Below are 27,600 nucleotides of genomic sequence, written 5' to 3' on the forward strand. Positions count from 1 at the left end.
CATTAATATTTTAATGAAATATTAAATAATAATGTCAGCAGAAAGTTACTGAAAGTTATATACTCCAGAATAAACACAGATGTGGATGCTTTTCCAACATGAATGTATTATACCTTAGATATGCTATCATTTCACTTTATTTTCCTTGTGCATAGCACAATAATATGTCACTAAACAAAATGTAGTTTATGTTTCATTTATCCAGAATTCAGATTTCAGGTCTTCAGAGAATCTAGAACATAGCAAAACTCAAAGCAAATGAAGACCATGAGGAAAACAAGCACAAAGCTTATGAATTTTAAAGGTGGGAGTCACAGGGTCATCCCTCAGACTTTTAACTTGCATAAAATATATGCATAAAATAATATAATAGCTCAAAGATGGAAACCCTGAGAGAGAAAAGTGATAGGAAGTGATAGTTGACACGAGAAAGAACTCTGAAATGCTGACAGAAGAGATGCAAGAAAGCAGAGAAATGTGGGTCGTTTTGGCTGAGGAACGAACAGCTCTATATATCTCTAACTTTTCAGGACATCACAAAAATATCTGAGTATTTAACCAGGAGTATTTCAGAAAAGAGTATTTAAGTTCAGAGTTTTCTGCTTAAGAGGTAGGAAATGTGTTATCGATTTCATAAAAAGATTTTTTTTTCAAGAGAAACAGTGAAAAACATTGCTATTTGAAAGCTTACACTTCAATTCTCTTTGAACCTTTTCTATATGGGAATTATTCCATTCCTACATGTTGTCGAATATCTGAGGCACTTTTTCCATTTTGGAATGTTTCTATTAAGGGAAGATTAATAAATAAAATTAACAGGCATTTTTTTAACCTTTCTTAACTTCTTTAGAAAGACATAGATTGCATAAAGAATAGTTTTAACACTGTGCAGTGGGTTTATAACATATACAGATGTAATATATATGGCAATAGCACAAGGTAGGGGGGAAGGAACAGAGCTGGATTTGAACAAAGTCACTATATCCTACTGAAATTAAGCTAGTATTAGTATGAAGTAGTTAGACAAATTAAGATGTATATTGTCCCTAGAGCAATGACTACAAAAACAACTAAAAGAAATAGTAAAAAATAAATAAATAAATAAAAAATTAAAATGGTAGACTAAAAATGATCTATTCAGTATAAAAGAAAATTATAAAGGTAGGAAGAGAGAAACAAAAAGACCCAAGACTAAAGAACATAATTAGTAAAATGGCAGACATGAATCCAAACACATCAATCATGGCTTTAAATGGCAAAGATTATTAGACTGGATAAATAATATGATCCACCTATCTGCTAACTACCAACCTTAGAAAAATTAAAATAAGGCATATTATGAACAACTTTATAGCAATAAATTAAATAGACAAGATCCTAGAAACATACAAATTACTGAAACTGATTCAAAAAAAAAAAAAAAAAAAAGAAAATCTGAATAAACCTGTAACAAGTAAAAAAAAAACCGGACTGGTAATTTAAAATCCTCACCCAATGAAAAGCCCATGTCCAGATGGCTTCAGTGGTGAACCCCACTAAATATCTTCACAATGTCTTTCAGAAAATAGTGGAAGAGGAATACTTAACCATATCTCATTTTGTAAGACCAATATTATCTTGGTATTAAAGTCAGAAAAAGAGATCACAAGAAAAGAAAACTATATACCAATATTCCTCATGAACACAGATGCAAAAATCCTCAAAAGTAATAATTTCTCAACAAAGTATTAACAACAAAATAGCATATATTTTAAAAGGATTTATACCATCCCAAATGTGATGTATTCAAGGAATGCAAGGTTGGTTTAACATCCAAAAACAATTAATGTGCTGTTTCATTCTTCACTTTTTGTTTCTTGTTTGGAAAACTTTTCCCTATTCCAAGATCACAAAGAAATTCTCCTGTATTATCTTCTAAAAGTTTATAGTCTTCCTTCGTATTTAAAGCTTTAACATACTTTAATTTTTGTGGTATAAAGTAAGGTTCTGATCTCATTTTTTTCCATATTGGTATTATTATGGGTTGAACTGTATTCCCCCAAATGCATATGTTGAAATCTTGACTTCTCTGTAACTCAAAATATGACATTATGTGGATATAGGTTCATCATTTATATAATTATTTATGTTAAGATGAGGTCATACTGTGGTAAGGTGGGTCCCTAACCCAATATGACTGCTGTCCTGATAAAAGTGGGAAATTTGGACACAGAGACAGACATACATAGAGGGAGAATGCTGTGAAGAGACATAGGGAGAAGATGGCTATGTACAAGACAACAAAAGGCCTGGAACAGATTCTTCCCTAGCAGCCCTCACAAGGAACCAACCCTGCTAAACTTTGATTTCAGACTTCTAGCCTCCAGAACTGCAAATCAATACATTTCTGTTGTTTCAGCCACCCAGTCTGTGGTACTTTGTTATAGCAGCCATAAGAAACTAATACAGTAACTCTCTCAACACCATAAACTCAAAAGTCCTTCTCTTCTCCAAAGATCTTCAACATAATAGATGTCCTGGTCTGTTTCTGGATTCTGTGTTCACATCAGTTAGCCTGTTTCTCCTAATCTCCTCTAATTATTATAGCTTTATAATAATTATTGATATATAATAAAGCAAGTCCCCCAAACCTGTTCTTGTTCTCAGAGAAGGTCTTGGCTGTTTTTGGCCCTTTGCCCTTTGTAATCTGTTTGTCATATTTCAACAAACAAAACCTGTTGGGCCTTGAATTGGTTTTTACATTGAATTTCTGAATAAGTTTGGGAGAATTAATAACCTAACAAAACATGGTACACCTTTTTTCCTACTTGGATGTCCTTTTCAAACTAGAAGTTTCAAAGTAAATTACATATCAGGAGCAAAAGCAAAATGAACAACTATTTTAGCTGGGTTTTTTTTTTTTTTTTTTTTTTTTCAAACTTTACACATAGCTGCTCCCATTTCCCAGAGCTTTGGATCTGACCACTGCAGGGGATGGGGAGGGGGTGGGAGGGATATGTCCACAGTTGAGAATGATTACCAACTACAACCATAATGGCTACTTACATTTTTAGCCATGTCATTATTAATGTGGAAAATGACAAAGAAACTGGAAAAGGAACAATACAATAAAAGTGTGTTAGCTCCTGGTATTTCTATTCCAAGGAACAGAAAAATACTGCCTGGTCAGCTCTCTTAAGAAAGATTTTTAAGTACCATTTTCTCAAAAATGGAAGCAAGGATGTGAATAAAGTTAAAAAAAATAAAAAGTGCAATCCCTTTCAAATTTCAAACCTTTCAACCTTACAGTTTTGCAAACACTGCAATGTGGAACATAATATATCATTGTAATAATCAAATTGCTATATCATTGCAAACTCAGTCATCTCAAGCTATAGGTCTTGCTATATGTATATATAGCACTTTTTCATTAAGGACATAAGATTTGTAGTCTCAACTATGCTGTCATCACTTGAGATTTGTAAATTTTCCAAATTCAAAGGAAAAAGTTATAAATGACTGACCTAGTTCCTTCAGAGATAGAAGATCTATGAAGATTTAAGTTGAATAAATTTAAATTTTAGCATCAGGAAAAAAACAAGGTTGGTAGAGAAGTGAAATCTGAAAATTTTATTTTTTTCTCAGACAATAATATAAAAAGATATTATCATTTTTAAGTTGTCCAAATATCATCTAGAAAGGAGATAAAATATTCATTTTATTTTTCTTTACCTTCTAAAAGAAGTGACTACTCATGTCTGAAATAGTAGAGAAGACAAAAGCTACAGAAAATACACAAAAGCAAATGTGATTCTCGGCACGGATGTCCACTATCACCACTGCTACTCAACATAGTACTAGAAGTCCTAGCCACAGCAATCAGACAACAAAAAGAAATAAAAGGCATCTGAATCGGCAAAGAAGAAGTCAAATTCTCACTCTTTGCAGATGATATGATACTTTATGTGGAAAACCGAAAAGACTCCACCCCAAAACTGCTAGAATTCATACAAGAATTCGGTAAAGTGGCGGGATATAAAATCAATGCACAGAAATCAGTTGCATTTCTATACACCAACAACAAGACAGAAGAAAGAGAAATTAAGGAGTCAATCCCATTTACAATTGCACCCAAAGCCATAAGATACCTAGGAATAAATCTAACCAAAGAGGCAAAGGATCTGTATTCAGAAAACCATAGAATACTCATGAAAGGAATTGAGGAAGACACAAAGAAATGGAAAAACGTTCCATGCTCATGGATTGGAAGAACAAATATTATGAAGATGTCAATGCTACCTAGAGCAATCTATACATTTAATGCAATCCCTATCAAAATACCACCAACTTTTTTCAAAGAAATGGAATAAATAATCCTAAAATTTGTATGGAACCAGAAAAGACCCCGCATAGCCAGAGGAATGTTGAAAAAGAAAAGCAAAGCTGGCAGCATCACAATTCCGGACTTCAAGCTCTATTACAAAGCTGTCATCATCAAGACAGCATGGTACTGGCAGAAAAACAGACACATAGATCAATGGAACAGAACAGAGAGCTCAGAAATGGACCCTCCACTCTATGGTCAACTAATCTTCGATAAAGCAGGAAAGAATGTCCAATGGAAAAAAGACAGTCTCTTCAACAAATGGTGTTGGGAAAATTGGACAGCCACATGCAGAAGAATGAAATCGGACCATTTCCTTACACCACACACAAAAACAGACTCAAAATGGATGAAAGACCTCAATGTGAGATAGGAATCCATCAAAATCCTTGAGGAGAACACAGGCAGCAACCTCTTCGACCTCAATCACAGCAACTTCTTCCTAGAAACATTGCCAAAGGCAAGGGAAGCAAGGGCAAAAATGAACTATTGGGACTTCATCAAGATAAAAAGCTTTTGCACAGCAAAGGAAACAGTCAACAAAACCAAAAGACAACCGACAGAATGGGAGAAGATATTTGCAAATGACATACTGGATAAAGGGCTAGTATCCAAAATCTATAAAAAACTTACCAAATTCAACACCCAAAGAACAAAGAATCCAATCAAGAGATGGGCAGAAGACATGGACAGACATTTCTGAAAAGAAGACATCCAAATGGCCAACAGACACATGAAAAAGTGCTCAACATTACTCAGCATCAGGAAAATCCAAATCAAAACCTCAATGAGATGCCACCTCACACCAGTCAGAATGGCTAAAATTAACAAGTCAGGAAATGACAGATGTTGGTGGGGATGCGGAGAAAGGGGAACCCTCCTACACTGTGGGAGGGAATGCAAGCTGGTGCAGGCACTCTGGAAAACAGTGTGGAGATTCTTCAAAAAGCTGAAAATAGAGCTACCCTATGACCCAGCAATTGCATTACTGGGTATTTACCCCAAAGATACAAATGTAGTGATCCAAAGGGCCATGTGCACCCTGATGTTTATAGCAGCAATGTCCACAATAGCCAAACTATGGAAAGAGCCTAGATGTCCATCAACAGATGAATGGACAAAGAAGATGTGGTGTATATATATACAGTGGAATATTATGCAGCCATCAAAAAATGAAATCTTGCCATTTGCAACGATGTGGATGGAACTAGAAGGTATTATGCTAAGCAAAATAAGTCAATCAGAGAAAGACAATCATCGCATGATCCTACTGATATGAGGAATTTGAGAAACAAGACAGAGGATCATAGGGGAACGGAGGGAAAAATGAAACAAGATGAAACCAGAGAGGGAGACAAACCATAAGAGACTCTTAATCTCAGGAAACAAACTGAGGGTTGCTGGAGTGGAGGCGGGTGGGAAGGATAGGGTGGCTGGGTGATGGACATTGGGGAGGGTATGTGCTAGGGTGAGCACTGTGAATTGTGTAAGACTGATGAATCACAGACCTGTACCCCTGAAACAAATAATACATTATATGTTAAAAATATATATATAAATTAAGAAAAAAGAAAGTGAAAAGGCAATCCACAAACTGGGAAATAATATTCACAATGCATATGCCTGATAAAGGATTTTTATTCAGAATATTTAAAACTTCTACAATTGAACAATAAAAAGAAAAACTGTCCAATAGCAAAAAAAGCAAATGTGATTCTAACTGGTAACATCTCAGGACAATCCATCAATAGAAGCCTTCCTTATTAGATTCATGCCACCTCTCAGCCTTAAGAAGCCTTCTACTTCAAAAACCTAGGTCATCAAAAATGAAATAACCTCCAAAGAGTAGAGATATTGTTTGTCTTGTTCACTGAGTCTAACATTGCTGGTACATAGGCACTCAGTAAATGCCTTTAAATAAATGAATTTATTATAATTTGAATAAGTTATACATCCTTCAGCTAAACTAAATGTTCCATTTCAACTTTTATAAATATACCTATCCTTACTGTTCAAAGTATGGGTTTCTATGTCTCTTATTTCAACTTAAAACTCGAGGGTTCTAAGAGGCAATATAATGTAGGTCCATAACATCAACATTATATTGTAAAAGATAACTGATGAGCAGTCTGAACTCATACAATGTTATACTATTTTAAAGTATGAAAGCTGTTTCTCATTTATATTTCTGAAGCAGTATTTGGAATAAAAAAAACCTTTTTTTCTGGTTCAGGTAATATTAAGTAACACAGACCAATCTCTGGGAGGTAGTTAAGACTTCTTTGGTTTTACCCTGATTCCAAGTGTTCAGAACAAAGAAAATATAATTTATTTACCTGAAAGACTAATCAGAGCTAGGTGGGTTTTCCTTCTAAAATACATAAGATATTGTCTTCTGTATATAAATCCTACACTTTAGCCAATTTGCCAATTGGCAATCAAATTGAAAATAAGATCTTCATTACTTATAGAAAGCTCTGAGGATTAATATGGTTAGGTAAGATAGTACTTAACGGTCCTCTAACAAAAATAGAAAATGTGGCATTAGTGGTCGACCATCAAAATCATGCTCCTAAAAATATCCTATCCACTTGAATTAATATTTGGGCAACGAAATACATAAAAAAGACGTGCTGGGTATCTTAAAATGAGTATGTCAGTTAATTAATTCTGTGATCCCCTGCTACCAGCAGAGTACTGTACAATCTGTTATTATTCACTGTCCTATAGATCATCTGTTCTTGGTGCTGGTTTGTTCCAGGAAGAGAGACAGCTGCAACACTATATCCCTGTTCAACCTGAGGACCATCTGACTTTAATTGTAACACACAGCTTGATGTGGCTCTGGCTATGAGAAGCCAAAGTATCGTCTGTAATAATCTAGAAAAGCAGAAACCTGCCAACAGAGGGCTGAAAACAGGGACTTGTGCTGTCTGGCTGCCTGACGGGCTGCAGGAAATATGATTAATGAGTAAGGTATAATGATATCAGGAACCCGATTAGCACCACAAAAAGGTCACAGATCAAAGTAGTATGCATTTCATGAGCTACAATCATTGCATAAAATCTGTGGACTTGAAGAGGTAAACCAAAAAGAGGAGGAGGATAAAACCCTTATGCGATAACATGCTAACAAATACATAAAATACCATACTAATAATTTAATCACTTACAGAAGGTGAAGAAGAAGTTACAAAATTAATCAATACAGACTGTACTGTAGGAAAGCTTTGTTCATCACAGGTGTATACTAAATATTTTTGAAAGTGTATGAGTTATTGAATTCTTTCATAAAGACACATGTAAGTAAAATCAAGTATTTTTCCTAATTACAAATTTCAAAGATCAGAGATATAAATATTTGACTCTAAACTATGTTTGCATTTAATTTGCAATGGCATTTTTATACAGTTCTGTTAAGAATGTAAGCTTATTCAGAGCCTAAACTACGAAGACATCCTAAAACTCACAGGAAGAGGAATCACGGGCACAAATGTTTAATAAAGTTAATGGTTAGTTATAATAAATGTGCAGTTAGTATTATAAAATACTATTTTGTGTATAATTTCATGGGCGGGCAAAACTGAAATCTGATTGAAAACAATGGGGTAAGTTGCTACCTGCTTTTCCATGGTGCCCTTGGGAAGCCCATCCCAAATTGATGTGCTCTTCTGAGATAAAGGTAGCGAGAGTAGAGATGGGAAGTACTATCAGGAGAGGAGCTCACCTCAATTTACACAATTAAATTTCCTTAACTGTCAAAATATTATTGAAAAGCTTTTAATATAACTTATTCAGATGTTTGTTTGCCTTCTACTCTTTTAAAGCAAATTAAATTCTCTAACAAACCTCTTCGTACTCTTATAGTACTAAATATGGTAATAATTATAGAGAGCTGGTTCCCTTGAGACTTAAAATTTTAAATATTTAAGAAAGTGTTCCAATAATAAAATGATCAGAACATGATTTAATTTTTTTCTTAAAAATATATTCCTGAAGAATGAGGATGATTATTCATACCTTTCAAATGTTACATAAGTGTTATTTTATATCTACCTAATAGTGAAACCATTTTTTAGAAATGGTGATTCATTTGGGATGCAGAAGAAACCATTAAAAAATGAAAAGACAAGACTAGGAGAAAATTATTTGCAAAACATATGTTGGATAAAAAACTTTTACAAACAATATATAAAGATCACTTACAATTAAATAATAAGAAAAACCCAATAAAAAAATAGGCAAAAGATATGAATAGTTTACTAAAGAACATATATGAGTAGAAAATAAGACTGTGAAAAGGTAGTCAACATCATTTGTCATTAGGGAAATACAAATTAAAATTGCAATGAGATACCTACTAGGGCGGCTAAAATAAATAATATTCACAATATCAAGTCTTGGCAACTTCTTATATGACCCAGCAATTAAATTCCTAGGAATCTATCCAAGAGAAATGAAAACAGATGTTCACCCTAAGATATATGCAAATATTTATAATAGCCTCAAACTGGGAATCCCAAATGTCCATGAACTGGTAAATAAACAAAAATATGTTATATCTATACAATGGAATATTATGCAGCAATACAATATGATATGTTGTGATACATATGTAACAACATGGGTTAATCTAAAAAATATCATGCTAAATGAAAGAAGCCAGGCACATAAAGATTATATCCTGCATGATACCATTTATATAAAATCTCTTAAAAAGGCAAAACTATAGAGACAGAATCAGTGGTTGCCTGTGACAAAAAGTCCCAGAGCAGAACCTGACTGCAAACAGGTACAGGGAAACTTCCTGGAGTGATATGTGTTCTCAAGCTGGATTGTGGTGATGGTTACACAACTGTATAAATTTATTAAAACTCAAAGAATTGTACACTTTTAAAGGTGAATTTTATGGTACATATATTATACCTCAATAAATGTACTTTAAAAGGGTAATCACTGAAAGAAAAAAATTATGGAATAACTGTACCTTTTATTGATTTTCACGAATCCCTGGGTGGGGCATGTAGAATCACACAACCATAGACAACTGTCACTTTTAAGTTTGACATCTCCTTCAGTATCTGTCAGAGCTAATCTTTGTCTTAGACCCTCATTTTAACTGTAATCGTCCAAAATGCATGGGGTAAAAGTAAAATGAAACATGTACCTGAGGACTGTGATAGAATAATGTTAGGTACTAATTCCCAAGTGCCAACTGTAAGCCAAAGAATATTCTAGGTATTTTATGTACATAATTAAAATTCTATATTCATAATCTCCAGACTACATATGAGGAAACAAAGGCTCAGAAAGGTTAAACTGCCTGGAGTCCCATAATGAGCAAATTGATTTATCCAGGATTGGGAAAACTGGTCTAACTACAAGGCCTATGTTCATTCCACCCTGCATTGCTTCCAGTATACATAAAATGTGAAATTTCAACAATAAAGGGATTGCAGTTAGGATCTGGAAGACAGGATCAAAATATAAATGTTGGTATAAAAGGTAAGAAATGTCACTTAGATATATAAAATGCAAGAATTTTCCTTAAGTGTAAATTAAAACACAATAGAATTTAGATTTCACTTTTTTTTTTAAACTAATCTCTACACCCAACATGGGGCTTGAAATCACAACCCCAAGATGAAGAGTTGCATGCTCTACCGACTGAGCCAGCCAGGTACCCCTACATTTCACTTTTTTTTTTTTTAAGATTTTATTTATTTATTTGATAGAGAGAGACATAGCGAGAGCAGGAACACAAGCAGGGGGAGTGGGAGAGGGAGAAGCAGGCTTCCCGCAGAGCAGGGAGCCCAATGTGGGGCTTGATCCCAGGACCCTGGGATCATGACCTGAGCCGAAGGCAGACGCTTAACGACTGAGCCACCCAGGCGCCCTACGTTTCACTTTTAATATGGAGATATTGCTTTTAAAAACTGAGATATTACTTTTAAAAACTGAGAAAAAAGCGCCTAGATCCCAAACTTTTAAAAGGCAAAAAAAAAGGAAAAGACATATTACTTTTTCATAAAATAATACAAGAATGCACATAAGAGAGGACTTTAAAGAGTTCACTAGGGAGGAGTCTGAAGAACACAATGATTACTGTGCTTTTAAGTTTTCATGCTTTAAATATTATATGAAGATTTCCTTGAAAAGATACAAGGTATAACTTGAGAATCTTGTTTCTATTACCAAAATGTGCAATTACCTTCTAACCTGGAGCACAGAATTATGTTTTTTTCCTGGTACAAGAAACTCATGTTGCATAAAGCATATAATTCCAGTTTCACTTAATTCTGAATTATCATGTGCATATGAAAGTAACCTAAATTCTGCATAAAAGAATAAAAGAAACCGTTACACTTTTCAAATCAATAAAATTTAATAAAATATATATGGAAATTTACGAACTATTATGTCACTTTCAGTTATCGCTACCAACTATAGTTTTGTCCAGAAGACCAAGGGTTAATGATTATACCAACACATGAAAGATACTTTGAAAAAGGCTCATGACAGACAGAGTAGATGATTACTATCTTACCAATCTGTTTATGCGAACAAATTCTTCTGAGGTTTTGGCCCAAGGAGGAAGTTCAACATCAGACACTACTGTCCCATCATCCATCACTCCAAGATTATAATTATTGAAGTTGACAAACATCTCAGGGAGATAATAAAATTCAGGGATCAACTCCTATATAAAAATAAAAGACAATGTCATATTATATACTGTAGAATACTGACTAGATATTCATAAAAGGGCATGGTCATTTCCTATTGTGCAGAATTAGGACAAAATAAACATAGGGAATTTTTTTCTCTCCCTATCATAGCTCTGATACTAAGTTACTATTAAGGTAGACAGATCCCATCCAACCAAATTTGAATAACACCTTATTGGTTGGTTATATGCTTCCTTTCAGGACAATTCTCATAATCTCAAAACTTTTAAATACCAACATTTGAATATTATTTGAAGTTGGACAAAATATAGACAGAGATTTACATGCTGTAATAGTAACAGCTTAAACTAAATTTTTTATGAGGTATGTGAATTTTCGCCAGAAAAAAACCCAAAACCTTTATAAGTATTAAAATGCCACTGCATTGGCCCCTTCATCAACCAGGAAAATATTCATTACATTTAGCCATGGTTTAACAATATATTTTGCTCAGATTTCAAAACACTCAAGTTTAGTTGTAATACACTACCTTTGATAAAAGATCAAAATTTACAAGTACTTTTTTAGAAAATGACCTGCAATAATGAACTTGGTAAATTAAATATATGACTTTGCTAAGAACATTTAAAACACACTTCAATATGGTATTTTATAAGCAGAAAAATGCAGCTAGTTAGGTTTTTGTGTACAATAAACCTCATGTATAACTATTTCAGAGGTCCTGTAGATCAGACTTGAAATCCAGTCTTGACATGGGTCAGTGACTCAGTGGTCTTTCAGATACCCCCTCAGGGCCAGCTATGGCAGGCCTGGCTTTCCAAACAGTTGAGTAAAATAGGGAGGTCATCAGATTTTGGACAAGGTCAGTATGAACTCTCCAGAGCAAAGAAAAAAGATCCAGCAGGAATTAAGCTATTATCACCTCCGACATCCATGTGAAATGTTGCCTGACTTTGAATTGTACATCCTTTGTTTACAATCACAATAATTAACTGAGCAGGGTAGAAATGAGTTTGTCCTCCAAATGCCTGACAATCACCTGATCATTAGACTTGAAAAACATTTAAATTGAACATATTTTTTTAAAAAAAGGAAGAACCCTCTTAAAAGTTTAACCATAAATAACACAGTGATCACACAAAAATATTAAGATTTTCATTTACAAAAATGATGCATACAGGTCTTAACTATAAAAGGCGAACGACATGTGTTATTTTATGTAACAAAAAGTTATATTCGATATATTTGAACTAACATTTATTGAGTCAGGCACAAAATAAACTCTTAATAAACCTTATCACATTTAATTTTAAGAACTTTACAAGGTATCACCTCCATTTTAAAAATGAACTAAGGCTCAAAGAAGTTAAGTAATTTGCCTGAGGTTACGCAGTTAATTTATGATAAATTTGGAGCTTAGATTAAGATTTATCTGACTCTAAAGCCTGTGTCCTTCATCACCAAATAAGCATGAGTTCTACTTATACAGTATACATAATACTAAACATTTTAAATACAAATTTTTAACATATATTCTAAGTAATTTTTTAAAAAGTAAAACACTTTTCACTCTTTCATAGTAAGTAACTGGCTCTCCTTAAAGATACATATATTATGTATATATATTTATCATATGATACAATTAATCAAACAGAAAGAATTTTATAGTATCCTATAATTATTATTTACCCAAGTATGAAGATAAGTTACTTTATAACTATTGTTAATTTGAAGTATGCATTCAATAAATTGCAACTCTGAGAAATTTTACCAAAATTATTATATAATTATTATAATATTAATTATTATTTTCGCTCCATATTACTTGTGCTAACAAAGAAGATTGTTACTTTTCCCAAATCTTACTCTATAATAAGAGGGAGGACCACACCTTGTATATTAAAAATGTGACATTTCATAACAATTTTCATACAAATGAAGTCTTCAAACCTTCCTATGTATAGCACTAAAATTCTTAAGATTTTGTGTATTTGTCTCTATCTTCTACATGTGTCATTTTATTCAGGTTGCTAAACAAATTGAGAAAAACATACTTGTTCAGAACAGAAATGCTCTTCCCCATTCTTGTATAAGTTCTAAATTTAACGAACAGAAATATAGTTTGTTCCTGGCACACTGAGTGAATTTAAATGACTTTGTTGCTTTAATATTGACAGCTTACCCTAAAGATAAATTCACTTAATTTAACTAAATGGAGCAAAAAATACACATAAAACAAAAAATTTTTGATGAAAAATATAAAGAAAGCAATTTTAGACTTTTATTTTTAAAGAATATTTATTTATTTATTTATTTATTTATTTATTTATTATTTATTTGACAGAGACACAGCGAGAGAGGGAACACAAGCAGAGGGAGTGGGAGAGGGAGAAGCAGGCTTCTCCGTGGAGCAGGGAGCCCGATGCGGGGCTCAATCCCACGATCCTGGATATGACCTGAGCCAAAGGCAGAGGCTTAACTGACTGAGCCACCCAGGTACCCCACAATTTTAAACTTTTGAAGTCGTTAGTGCACTATATTAAACTTTCAGGTATCATGCTGGGAGGAAAGGAGTAAATCATCAATTTCCATTTAATTACCATCATTTTGTGATTTCCTTCTAAAGATAGATATCCTGTAAATTTTGTACAATGGACATTATAAAAATATTTCAAACTTTAAAAATTAATTAAAAATAAAGCTTAATATTTCAATTATTTACTGATATCAATTTACTCTCTATTTTTTACCTCTTACCCCATACCACACCCCTTCAATTTCAAAAGAGTAGTCAGATAGTTCCAGAACATTTGCAATGTCTAGAGTGGAAGCCTCTTGAAGACATCTTTTTCTGTCTTTTGTCAAAGTCTAAGCAAACAGAGGAGATTATGTAAGATGTCCAGGAAGAAGCAGTATCAAAAGTTAGTATTTTTAAGGATAGAAGCTCAAGAAGAAAGAGATTGTTCCTAAGATTAGGGAAACAAATTTCTCAAAATCTCTATATAATCAGCTTTCTTTGGGCCTGAGAGGAAGAAGAGAGGATGAAGAGGTTAAGACTGTCTCCTAGGGGACAGCAAATGGTGATCAGGGTCATGGCTTGCCCACACAGTACCTATGTATGAATTAGAAAAAGGCAACCCTTCTGGGCTAACGTAGCTAAAGGGAACTCAGTTTGGTAAGTGTACTGCATGCTGGATTTCAGCTCCTATTCCTTCCTTCAGTCAAGTGCCAGTACATACAATCTGCCCAACTGCCCAACATGGGAGTCTCATGATGGTGTACTTAGGGAAACTAATGCCCCTTGGCACCAGGGCCTTTATAATCAGCAAATATTTCTTAACCCAAGCAGAGTTGCCTACTTCCAAAAGGCTATGTGTCTTCAACAATGAGGATATGCCCAATGAACAAGATGGACTTAAGATGTGAGGGCCAATTTTCTAGGTATCACAGACTGGAAAAGGAGATCCCTGCTCTACTCTCTAACGACTGTGAATGAATTTCCTACTAGCCTGATATGAAAAAGATTTGAATTCAAATTGGGACACTTCTTATACACTTGAGGTGATAATTATGAATTTATACTCCAATAATAAAAAGATACCAATGCATTTGGTGATAATTACCTAAGGAGACAAAACGGTAGGAAGAATGCAGTATGAGCAGAAATACAAATACAATGTGCTAATTTTATTAATAAAACTTCCTAATGTATAGAATTATTGAATTATATTGTACACTTGAAACTAATAATACTGGATGTTAATTATACTTCAATAAAAAAAAATACAAGTTGGGGCTCCTGGGTGGCTCAGTCGGTTAAGCGTCTGCCTTCAGCTCAGGTCATGATCTCAGGGTCCCGGGATCAAGCCCCACATTGGGCTCTGTGCTTGGCAGGGAGCCTGCTTCTCCCTCTCCCTCTGCCTGCCTGCCTGCCTGCATGCCTGTCTGCCTACTTGTGATCTCTCTTTCTCTCTCTGTCAAATAAATAAAATCTTAAAAAAAAAATACAAGTTAAAATATTTAAAAAAATTTAAAAATAAAAGAATAAGTTCCTCTTCTTTTATTATTTTATTAGGCCTTAGGTAGGCTTATGAAGGGTAACAGAACACGTCATTATCACAAAGAAGTATTTATTTAGATTTTATTCTTTGCAGAAAACTGTGTTAAGATCTGGGATAGAGAGACATGAGTGTCTAAACTGCTAAGAGTGAAAGAATATATTTATTAGGACGTAATTGTCAGTAGGAACAAACAGCAGTCTAGGAATTCAAAAGAGAAAATGATGTCTAAAAGTTGGGGTGGAAAGAGAAAGCTTTAGGAAAAAGAGCATAATACACTGTATTTCCCTAACATAACACTCATCAAACTGTACGTAATTGTCTGTTTGCTTGTATCTCCCTCTAAGTTGAAGGCTCCATAAGATTGAGGACTTTACCTATCCTGTTCACCACTAAACCTCCAAAACCTAGGCTCAGAGTATAACACGTATTAGGTATTCAGTAAAAATCTGTTGAATGAATGATTGAAAAATGGCATTTAAAATAAGAAACCAGAGAAGAAAGACGAGAATAGTCCTGACAGGGGAATATAGAGACTGAAATGTGCATATCACTTGCTTCTAATGATCAATGAAGAACGATTTAATTGGTTTAGAGAGGACTATATACATGCAGTGGGAAATAAAGTTGAAGATGTAAGTAGAATCCAAGTGTGGAAAGCCCTGAATGTCAGGCTGTGAAGTTCAGCTTTTTTTTTCATAAGAAAAAAAATTTTCCCATCAGGAAATTTTAAAAATGAACATGAATTTATTTATTTAAAAGATTTACTGGGCACCTGAGTGGCTCAGTCGTTAAGCGTCTGCCTTCAGCTCAGGTCATGATCTCAGGGTCCTGGGATCGAGCCCCACATCAGGCTCCCTGCTCCAGTGGGGAGTCTGCTTCTCCCTCTGCCTTTCCCCCTGCTTGTGTTCTCTCTCTCAATAAATAAATAAAATCTTTAAAAAAAATAAAAGATTATTTATTTGAGAGAGAGAGAGAGAAAGCAAGAGAGTGTAGGGGCTAGGAGGAGGGGCAGAGGGAGAGGAAGAATCTCAAATAGACTCACTGCTGAGCACAGAGCCCTTAAGCCACAGGAGGCTCAATCTCATGACCCTGAGATCATGACCAGGGCAGTAATCAACAGTTGGACGCTTAACTGCCTGAGCCACCCAGGTGCCCCCCAAAAAATGAACATGAATTTGAAGTAAGATAAATGTTCCTAACAAATTAACAGTGAAGAGAAAGATTACTAAGAACTTACACTTAGTATCAAAAACATCATCAAATAAGCACAATTAGATTGAGTAAAGAAGTGAGAATATACACTTAAAACATATTACAACTTCATTATAAGAAAGTCTGCATAAATAAATCAGTTGATGGGAGCTGAATACCCTCTTATTATAAAACAAATATACTGAACTCAACTGAGATATAAATAACATTTGACAAAAAAGTATATATAATGCCTAAATTTTACTATGAATATAGTGACATTCAAGTATATACTTGCAGAATTCCAACTTAATCCTAAAAGTATCTTCCTAAAAGAACCATGCCTTAACATCCAAAAGTTAAGTTCAAAATTATCTCTTTTGACAGATGATATTTAGTAACACAGTCAGAAATTATGTCTAATACTTCTAATGCACATTTACAATGTGAAGTATGTTTTATATTCATCAGAACAGAACAGTCAACTCTGGATAAAAAACATATGCTCAGAAATTCTTTATAACACCAGTAGAAAATGATAAGTAAACAACACTGACAGAAGACAGAGATATTTGTAATTCACATTTTCTTCTGACTTGCTGACAATAATTTTAATCTCTTTCATTTAATTACATAGATGGCTCTTAAAGGCAGGTAACATGGTCAAAATGTAGTGTATCATCTCCTAAAATAAAAATCTGAAAGGTTCAACCAGAGGTTATACCACAGTTCAGGATAAGCCCATTGCTTTGATCACAAATCCTAAGGCTTTCATGGCATAATGACAAGGATTGGTTGTGACCACACATATGCTTTAGTTTTCTTTATTAAGATATGATCCCCACTGATATGGCCTCTGCAGTGAGGTTGTATGATTCTCCTAATAGACACCAATCCTATCCATTCAAATAAAACCATCACTTCAATAATACCTGGGTAACCCTAGAAAATATTAATTTATTAACCCAAAGAAACAAGAAAATCAATACTAAAAATAAAACAAAAGATGATACTTTAGAGCTAGAGTTAAATATTTATTCTATTCTTACTAAATTATAGAATCCTGACAACGCAAATGTAAACATAATAGCAAGGTAACTAATTTAATGTATACTGCTTTGGGGACACTGAAAGTAAAAAAGACATGAAAACAAAATTTTGGCTTTTCACCACTTGGAAGATGATATATTTTATGAAGGGAGAAAAAACCAAATAAGCTTTATTAATGAATAAAAGAGTTAATGAACAACATGTTATGAAAAAAAATAATGAACATGTTCCGATACATTTTGACATTCAAATATTTATTTTGTTAGCCCCAAAATGAGAAAAACCTTTTTAAAAAAAACGATTAGAGGGGTGCCTGGGTGGCTCAGTCGTTAAGCGTCTGCCTTTGGCTCAGGTCATAATCTCAGGGTCCTGGGATCGAGCCCCACATTGGGCTCCCTGCTCTGCGGGAAGCCTGTTTCTCCCTCTCCCACTCCCCCTGCTTGTGTTCCCTCTCTAGCTGTGTCTCTCTCTGTCAAAAAATAAATAAAATCTTTAAAAAAAAACAAAAAAAAACCGATTAGAGTTGAATCGTAGCTAGTAACTTCAAATGGACTGCATATAGGAAAGTTTTCAAATTGATGTTTAAATTTAGTTTCTCTTTATTTGGTAGATAAAATGCCATTTTTTCCTTTAATAAAAGAAACATAATAGCAATTTTTAAAATTAGAGAAGGAAAAATAATCTATAATCCTTCTAGACAGATCCAATAAATATCATGTGGTTTTAGATATTATAAGACTATCATTTCAAATGCATTTAAACAAAGAAAATTTATGAATTTTACAAACCAATAAATAATAGATAATCTATATCAATCTAATACAGTAGAGAGAATAATTGGGTTTGAGTCTTGTCTACTCAACTTACTGGTCACATGCCCTTAATTTAATTTTTCTGACCCTTATTCACCTGCATTGTCATTTTGAAACACAGGGTTGTTGTGAGGCTCAGAATACAAAATTCTATAGGCACATATGATATTATTATTACTATTATTGGTATTAATGTGACCCCTGACAAAAATCCAAAATTACAGACTCAACTTGACTGATATTGAAAGCAAACAGGTCATTCATGGAATTATGTCCATTCATAAAAATATTTAACATAATTCTAAGGGCATTTAAAAAAAATGTGCTTGTAAAAATAAAATGTCCACAAAAATATTTGAGACTTAATAAATTCCCACTAAATCAATATCACATTTAAAACATATATATTTATTTTTTATTAGCAATGACAGTACAGCTTAACATGCCTCACTTTATGATTAAGACCCTGAATATTTTATAGTTCTCTCCTGCTTTTAACACATTCTGCACTCCTATATTTGGACTGGACATCTTCACTGAGCTGTTTGCTGTTCCAGCCCCTATCTTAAAGGAAATTGTAATTTGGGAAGAGATAATGGACATTAATAATGCAAACAACAGGCAAGGTGTAACCGCCATAAATAAAATGCCCACCTTAAACCCTTTCCGGAACAAGTTGTACAAACATACATGTGGACATACATATTGCTAGGAGTATGGGGGAGAATGGTTAATATCAGTGTCTATGAACATATTAATGAACAGTCCACATTTTTAATTAAACAAAAATATCATAAGATCACCAGTCAAAAAACAAATCACTGCTGATGTGTGTACATTTTTATAATTTAGGAATACAGGAACATTTTCTAAGTGCCTTAAAAGATTTTTTTTCCTGCCTGGTATATAAGTAGCATAAGAAAAATATTCAATGTTTCAAGTAATTTTTATCAAAGAACAAAATAATGGTTCATTGTGGACAAAAGAGTACAAGGTTAAATGTTAAAAAAAAATAGTACTTTGAAGCACTAGATTGTACACCTGAAATGAGTATCATAGTGTATGTGGACTAATTGTAAATAAAAACTTTAAAAAAGTTAAAAAAAAATAGTACATAGGTACAACATTTAACCTATTGATACATAAAGAAGAAAAGGGTTAAAGAGATGTGGTTAATTGAACAAATCTGAAAGTTATGCATAAGTTGTATATAAAAACAAGAATGAACAGATACATAGTTCTGTTAGAGAGTGAATGTTTTCCATTGTTAACAGAGAGATGAGACAGCTTGAGCTCACTGTCATGTGGATGTGAGTGTGAAATAGAGACTGAAGGAAAAATACAAAAGAAAGAAAGAGAAGAAAGGGAGGACATATGCCAGAAATGAACAAAGGATGTATGAAAAAGGTGGGATTTTAATTTTACTTTCTTTTAGCGTTTAAAAAATTCTGTATTATTTAAAAATATGTCTGAAAACAGAAGAATAATGAGAATATTTTAACAAAAAAAAACCCCTACTGAATAATCAAAGTTTAAGCTTTTTTAAAAAAACAAATGTATCAAGAAATACATTTCTGGCAATTATGCTCTATTTGCTATAGCTAAACACTTTCTTATAAATGGCTCTAACACTGATGCCATCAGCATCAATGGAATGTATTATGGTAGAAGATGCTGACAGAGGAAAAAAGGAACCTAACTTATCTTCAGATTACAGACTCCTGGGATTTCTGGGATAGTAGAGGGCAAGTCAAAGGACTCATGTTCTTATAAATCTCACAAGACACAAGTAAAACTATTCTATTATCATCTCCATTTTGATCATCTCCATTATTTAACAAACATGTATATACTTACAACTTTTTAAGATTTTAGTTATTTATTTGTCAGAGAGAGAGAGAGCATAAGCAGGGGGAGCGGCAGGCAGAGGGAGAAGCAGGCTCCCCGCTGAGCAGGGAGCCCGATGCAGGACTTGATCCCATAGCCCTGGGATCATGACCTGAGCCAAAGGCAGATGCTTAACAGACTGAGCCACCCAGATGTCCCTATATTTAAAACTTTTAAGAATTAATTCTTTTTTTTTTAAAAGACTTTATTTATTTATTTATTTGAGAGAGAGAGAGAGAGAAACAGCATGAGAGGGGAGAGGGTCAGAGGGAGAAGCAGGCTCCCCGCTGAGCTGGGAGCCCGATGCGGGACTCGATCCCAGGACTCCAGGATCATGACCTGAGCCAAAGGCAGTCGCTTAACCAACTGAGCCACCCAGGTGCCCCCTAAGAGTTCATTCTTAAAGGTAAAACTCATTCATGTAATATTACTGATAGTCACTTACTGAAAAACTTATTTATAATCTCAGGATTTAATTGCAGTCTCTCTACTTAATTTTAAGTATGAAATATGCTGTATTAGCCCTACTCATTTTTTAAGTTAATACATATTTTATGTTCATTACTAATAATACACAATAAATTATAACATAGGTTTTTAAATTCAATCTCCAAGATGTGACCTGGATATCTAAGACGTGACCCGTACAGGATGTCCACATAGACTTCTTTTGTAAAGCTGTAACAGTAACAGCTCAATCTGTCTTAATTGTAAAAATGCAGAAAATGAAACTATTCTCACCTCTTGGTTGGCAGATGGCATTCAGCTATCAGTTGTCTTGTGGACAGAAAAGCCCTTCCTAAAATATGAAGCATTAGTAACACCATTCCATGTGGAGCACATATCAACCTAAGTTTTGCTATTCCCTTCCGGCGGTGATGGCCATGCACTCTCCTTTCTCTAAAAACGACCTTTCAATGTCTCCCAGTCTCCTTCACTAATTCCTCTTTACTTGACATTTTAAAATCTATTTATTCTTGGGGCGCCTGGGTGGCTCAGTCGTTAAGCATCTGCCTTCAGCTCAAGTTATGATCCCAGGGTCCTAGGATCGAGCCCCGCATTGGGTTCCTTGCTCAGCAGGAAGCCTGCTTCTCCCTCTCCCACTGCCAGCCACTCCCCCTGCTTGTGGGCTCTCTCTCTGTCAAATAAATAAAATCTTTTTAAAAAACGTTTAATAAAGGGCGCCTGGGTGGCTCAGTCGTTAAGCGTCTGCCTTTGGCTCAGGTCAGGATCCCAGGGTCCTGGGATCAAGTCCCACATCGGGCTCCCTGCTCCAAAGGAAGCCTGCTTCTCCCTCTCCCACTCCCCCTGCTTGTGTTCCTGCTCTCGCTATCTCTCTCTCTGTCAAATAAATAAATAAAAATCTTAAAAAAAAAAAAAGTTTAATAAAAATAAAATCGATTTATTCTTTCATTCATTCAATCAATATTCACTGATTTCTAACTAAATGCAAGGCAATGCTCAAAATGCTGAGGTTGCAAGGTAAATAATACAAAAAGTCCCTACCTTCATAAAGCTCTAGTGATGGAGACATAAGCAAACTAATATGTACGTATCATATCAAATAGTGGCAAGCACTATGTAAAAAGAAATAAAACAAGATAAGGGGATACAGAATGAGGGTTGACATGTGGTATTTTAGAAAGGGTGTTCAGACATGTCCATTCTGAGGAGGTGACATTTTTGCAGAGACCTGAATGAAAGAATGAAATGAGCAAAGCAAATATGTGGGGGAAAGTGGTTGAGGCAGAGATTATCATATGCAAAGCCACCAAAACAGGAGTGGACTTGGCATTTCTGAAGAAGAACAACAATAAAGGCAAGTGAGGCTACAGTAGAGTAAAAGAAAACAATCAGAGAGACAGCCAGATAACCAGATCGGACCTCAGTGGCTAAAGCATGAACCTGAATTTTGTTCTAAGTTAGATGAGCTGTCATTGGAGAGATTGGGGCACAGGGATATGATCTAACTTACAATATAAAAAGATTATTCTGGCTGTTGTATAGACAAATACCACATGGGGAACAGGTGAAGTGAGAAATAATGGCCACTTGGACTAGGGCCCTAGTATAGATGTGGTGTTAACTGGTCAGATTCCGAATGTATTTTGAAGGTTGAGAGGATGGGCAATGGGATGTGAGTGAAAGGGAGGAATCAAAGATTCTAAGCTTTTTAAAGGCCTGGTGCTGTCTTTTATTAACATGGTAAACACTGAGGGAAGAGCAGGGCTTTTTCTTTGAGTTTGATATTGGACTTGTTCAGTTTAAAATGCCTATGAACAGGAGCCCCTGGTTGGCTCAGTCAGTTAAACATCTGACTCTTGGTTTCACCTCAGGGTCGTGAGATCAAGCCCCATGTTGGGGTTGGTGCTCAGTGGGCAGTCTGCTTGAAGATTCTCTTCCTCTGCCCCTCCCCCACTTGCTCGTGAGTGCTTCCTCTTTCTAAAATAAATATATAAATCTTTAAAAAAAATAAAATACCTATGAACGTTTATCTAGTTCAAAAGGAGCTAGATATATAAATCTAGAATTCAGGGGAAAGCCATGAGATAAGGTGCAAACACCTAGGAAAAAGGTATTGATACAGAAGAGATCTAAAACTTGAGTCCTAAGGTACTCTAACAGTTTAGGGTATGAAAGCAAGATAATGCAGTAAAAGGGAATGAGAAAAAAAAAAAAAGGTAAGATAGCCAGGAGAGGGTGAAACAACAACACAATCCAGCAATTCCACTTCTGGGTATTTATCCGAACAAAACAAAAACACTAATTCAAAATGATCTATGCGCCCCTATGTTTACTCCAGCATTATTTACAGTAACCAAGGTACAGAAGCAAACTATGGGTCCACCAATAGATGAATGAAGAAAGAAAATGTGGTGTGTGTGTGTGCATGTATGTATACAGATAGGTAGGTAGATAGGAGGAATGTTACTTAGCCATAAAAAAAAAAAAAGAAATCTTACCATTTGTGACAACACAGACGGATCTAGATGGTATTCTGCTAAGTGAAATAAGTCAGATCGAGAAAGAAAAATACCATATGATTTCACTTAAATATGAAGTCTAAAAACAAAACAAATGAACAAACAAAAAAATGGAAATCTGATGGTTGCAGAAGGGAGGGAAGTGCGGGGCTGGGTGAAATAGGTGAAGGTGATTAAAAGGAACAAACTTCCTTTTGGGGAAGGTCGGTGGAGCATGTGACTCTTGATCTCTGAATTGTGGGTTTAAGCCCTATGTTGGGTATAGAGATTACTTAAAAATAAAATCTTAAAAAAAAAAAAGAACAAACTTCCAGTTATAAAATAAGTAAGTCACAGAGATGTACTGTATGGCATAGGGAATATAGTTAATAATATAACTTTGTATGGTGACAGACAGTAGCTACATTTATCATGGTAATCACTCTGTAATTATAAAAATGTTGAAGCATTATGTTGCAACCTGAAATTAATATAATATCATATGTCAACTATACTTCAAATGAATAACAAATAAATAAAATGAACAACTTTATGTCTTTCTATCCCTTATAGTAAACCAAATGCTGAATCCTAGAGAACTAACCCATCCCTTGAATTCATCCCCTTAACCACTTCACTAGTTGAAGCTCTTATCATCTTTCCCTTTAACTGTAATAGCCTCCTAACATTTCTCCTGACCTCCAGCTCTCATCCTTTTTTCCCATCTCATCATTTTCCCCCAGTGGGATCTATTTTCCACACTGTTGCCAAAGCTCTTTCTTTTATAGTAGAGCCAATTACATGGTACTTCCACTCAAAAATCTTAAATGGCTCCTCATGGCCTATAGCAGGGGATTGTAAACCATAGCCCATGGGCCAAAAATGACCTGCCACCTGTTTTTGTAAATAAACTTTTATTATAATACAGTCACACTCATTTGTTTACATATTATCTATGGCTGCTTTTATACTACAGTGGTAGAACTGAGTAGCTGGGACAGAGACCACATGGCCTGCAAATCAAAAAATATTTATTATTTGGCTATTTGCAGAAAAATTTTGCTGAACTGACCTATAGAACTAAGCCAAATATCTTTAGAATGTTACCAAGAATCTTCATATGGGACCACAACTGCCTTTCAGTGTCTCTCCTTTTTTATGTTTCCTACACACCAAAGCACATAAGACCAAGCCAGCAGACCAATAAACATTCCCCAAGGTTCCAAACATTTTCTCTGACTACATTCATGTCATTTTCCTTGCTCAGAATTCACAAGTATTAATTTAATAAATATTTAATTTAGTGTCCACTATGTTCCAGGTAGTGCTTCAATCTCTAGGAAAAGACCAATGAGCAGAACAGTCAAATTTATGCTGTTATGGAGCTAATGTTCCAGCAGCATAAGACATACTAGGCAAATAAATATGTCAGATGGCGAGTAACATGAAGAAAAATGAAACTGGAAGTGATAAAAGGGCTTGGGGTAAGGGATGTAATTTTAAATGGAGAGGACAGAGAAGTTCTTACTAAGAAGGTGACATTTGAGCAAAGACTTGAAAAGGGTGAAGGAATGAAGCTATCTAAAGGAATTTTTCAGGAAAAAGGAAAAGTAAAAACAAAGGCCCTGAACTGGGAAGATACTGGAATATTTGAAGAATACCATGGAGGTCCTGCTCAGTTAGAACAGAGTGAGCAAGGAGGCAAACAGAACAAAAAGAAGTCAAGAGCTAATAGGATTTTGGAGGGCAGAGGTAGATGGCGTAGAGGCATGCATTCAAGGACTTAGGCTTTTAACTCTCAACTGGGAAACCAGTTACTAAAATGGCAAAGACTGTGAGAAGACCAGGTTTGAAGGAATAAAGATCAGGAACATGATTTGGTTTTGAACATGTTAATTTTGAGATACATTTTATATATTCAAAGGGAGATATCGAGGAGGGAGTTAGATACCAGGATAATGTACAGGCTAGAGACATAAATCTGGGAGGTCTGTTAGGACTCTCTAGCATCCTTTAAGATACAAGTCCAGTCTCACTCTATGAAGTCACCCACAACTTCACCTCCCCAGTCAGAATTAATTTCATTGTGTTTATATCTTATTATGCCACTTTTCACTGTCTAAGCTGTATTAAAAATAGTTTTATATATACCTGTCTTTCTCATCAGAAGGTATGTGAAATAAAGAACTATGTTTACCTTACTCTTTTACTCCAAGTGCTGTCTAGTATGTATTGCATGTGATAAATAATCAATAAATGCTGACTTAAGTATGTTTTTGAGGATTTTAGTTCAGCTGTCAGAGGAAGTTTTCCGCCTGAAGGCAGGGAGCTAGATACTTATTTCCTAACTAAACTTGTTCTGTGTTCTCTACACACATGTCCAAGTCAAATTTAATTTCTCTCTCATCTTACAAGACCAATCAATCACCAGATCTCAACAGTTCTTATCTTCTAAACACATATTAAATTCATCTACGTTTCTCTACTACCATTGCCACTACTGAGTTCAAGACTCCACTGTCTCTCCCCTAATTACAGCTTACTAATTGCTTCACTCTTGCTCATAGTGTAATAAATATTCAAACACCAACCACAGTGTTCTCTTAAAACCACAAAATCTGTTCGTGTCTCTGTACCTCAACCCTTTCAATGTCTCCTTATTGTCCCTGGATAAATTTCAACCTCCTTACCAAAGCTTATATGGCCCCTAATGTTAGGCCTTGGATTTCCTCTCCTCTCTCTTCTTTTCATTTCTGAGGCTCTATCTAGGAGCCCACATAGCCTTAATTATACCAAATTGCTGGGACTGTTTTATTGTCAGTATCTCTTCTAAGGAGCAAGTTCACTAAAGGCAATGACTGTGTCTTATTTGGTGCTGTATCACAGCCAGGGCCTGACAGTGCGTAATTAAAATAAAAAGTTTAAAATTAAATATTACCTCAGGACTCCCTCAAACTTTTTACTCAAATTTTACTAAAATTTTAGCATAGGTTTTTTAGTACTGTATTATTGTCCTAAATTTTGGGCTTCTGGAGAAGTATGGTTCTCCATTCATCTTCATTTTAGATCCACATACTATTGTGCTCCATTCTGAAATAATGAACCTAGGTGATATTTATGACTCCTTCCAATCTTCAATCTTAATTATTAATAATTTCTATAGGAGAGAAGGAAAAGAGTTTAAATTGACCAAGTCCGATTGTAATCATTAAATGTATTGACACTAAGGTTCCTGAAATGAGTATGTTGCCTCAGAGCCAGGGGAAAAATCAGTGACGTGAACTGCATAGAAAAGCTTAGATATTTATGTAATATTTAGATGTGATTACCTAGTGAAATTCATTCAATTTTTATGAGTCCATAATTTGCTGCACAGAATTTGGTCATAATAGTTCAGTAATCTATTCTGCACTTCAGTTTCTAAACTTGAGGTTTTTTTTTTTTTTTTAAGATTTTATTTATTTATTTGACAGAGAGAGAGATAGCGAGAGCAGGAACACAAGCAGGGGGAGAGGGAGAAGCAGGCTTCCCGCTGAGCAGGGAGCCCAATGTGGGACTCGATCCCAGGACCCTGGGATCATGACCTGAGCCGAAGGCAGACGCTTAATGACTGAGCCACCCAGGCGCCCCTAAGTGAGTTTTTTTTGTTTGTTTGTTTTTTAGAGAGAGAGGATGCACATGAGCTATGGGGGGGGGGGGGGATACATATCGCAGAGCAGAAGGAAAGGGAGAGAGATGCTTAAGCAGGCTCTCTGCCCAAGGCAGAGCCTGACCTTGGGCTTGATCTCACAATCCTGAGATCATGACCTGAGCCAAAATCAAGAGATGGATGCCCAGGCATCCCTTAAGCGGGTTATTAAGACTTGAAACACAGAATCTGCTGGGGATTTTAAAATATTATTTATCACAATGATGATTCTCCAACCCAATTTTAGCACATCCTATTTCAATCCTCAAGAATACCTATTATTGCTACTACCTATCAATATTTAAATGAAGTACAACATCAGGAACATTGTCCTAAGCATATAGGGCTTGATACAGTAGTCATTAGCTACAAGTGGCTATTCAACACTTGAAATGTGGCTAGTCTAAATATACATGTGTTATTATAAATATAAAATACATACCAGATCTCAAAGACAGTATGAAAGAAGAATATATCTAATTAATAATTTTATATTGGTTACATGTTGAAATAACAATATTTTGATATTAAAGTTAATTTCAGATGGTTCTTTTCACTTTTTAAAACGTGACTATAAGAAAATTTAAAATTACACATGTGGCTGGCAATTGTGGCTTGCATTATATTTCTATGAAACAGTAATAACCCTACTTAAAAAAAATATTTATTTATTTTAAAGAGAGAGAGAACAAGAAAGAGCGCGGGGGGAGGGACAAAGGGAGAGGGAGAGAGAAACTCAAGCAAACTCTGGGCTGAGCATGGAGCCCGAAGTGGGGTTCTATTTCACAACCATGATATTAGAACCTGACCTGAAACCAAGAGTCAGATGCTCAACTAACTGCTCCACCCACACATCCAGAACAGTAGTAAGCCTACTTAAAGAGCTGATCAACACT

At 34.9% G+C, this 27,600-nt stretch overlaps 1 protein-coding gene across 6 annotated transcripts in view; it reads right to left on the bottom strand.

The window, feature by feature from the left end:
* Positions 1-27,600, bottom strand: part of LRBA (LPS responsive beige-like anchor protein) — an 841,444-nt gene that overhangs the window by 143,917 nt on the left and 669,927 nt on the right. For all 6 annotated transcript variants that reach the window (XM_064585149.1, XM_064585150.1, XM_064585152.1 and 3 more), the window contains one exon: positions 10,911-11,063. In XM_064585149.1, the coding sequence (XP_064441219.1) occupies positions 10,911-11,063 (153 nt within the window). The remainder of the gene's footprint in view (positions 1-10,910; positions 11,064-27,600) is intronic.

Source organism: Mirounga angustirostris, unplaced genomic scaffold (assembly GCF_029215605.1).
Source record: "Mirounga angustirostris isolate CCGP_5_RB_7025 unplaced genomic scaffold, mMirAng1.0.hap1 SCAF_2, whole genome shotgun sequence".
Lineage (NCBI taxonomy): Eukaryota > Metazoa > Chordata > Mammalia > Carnivora > Phocidae > Mirounga > Mirounga angustirostris.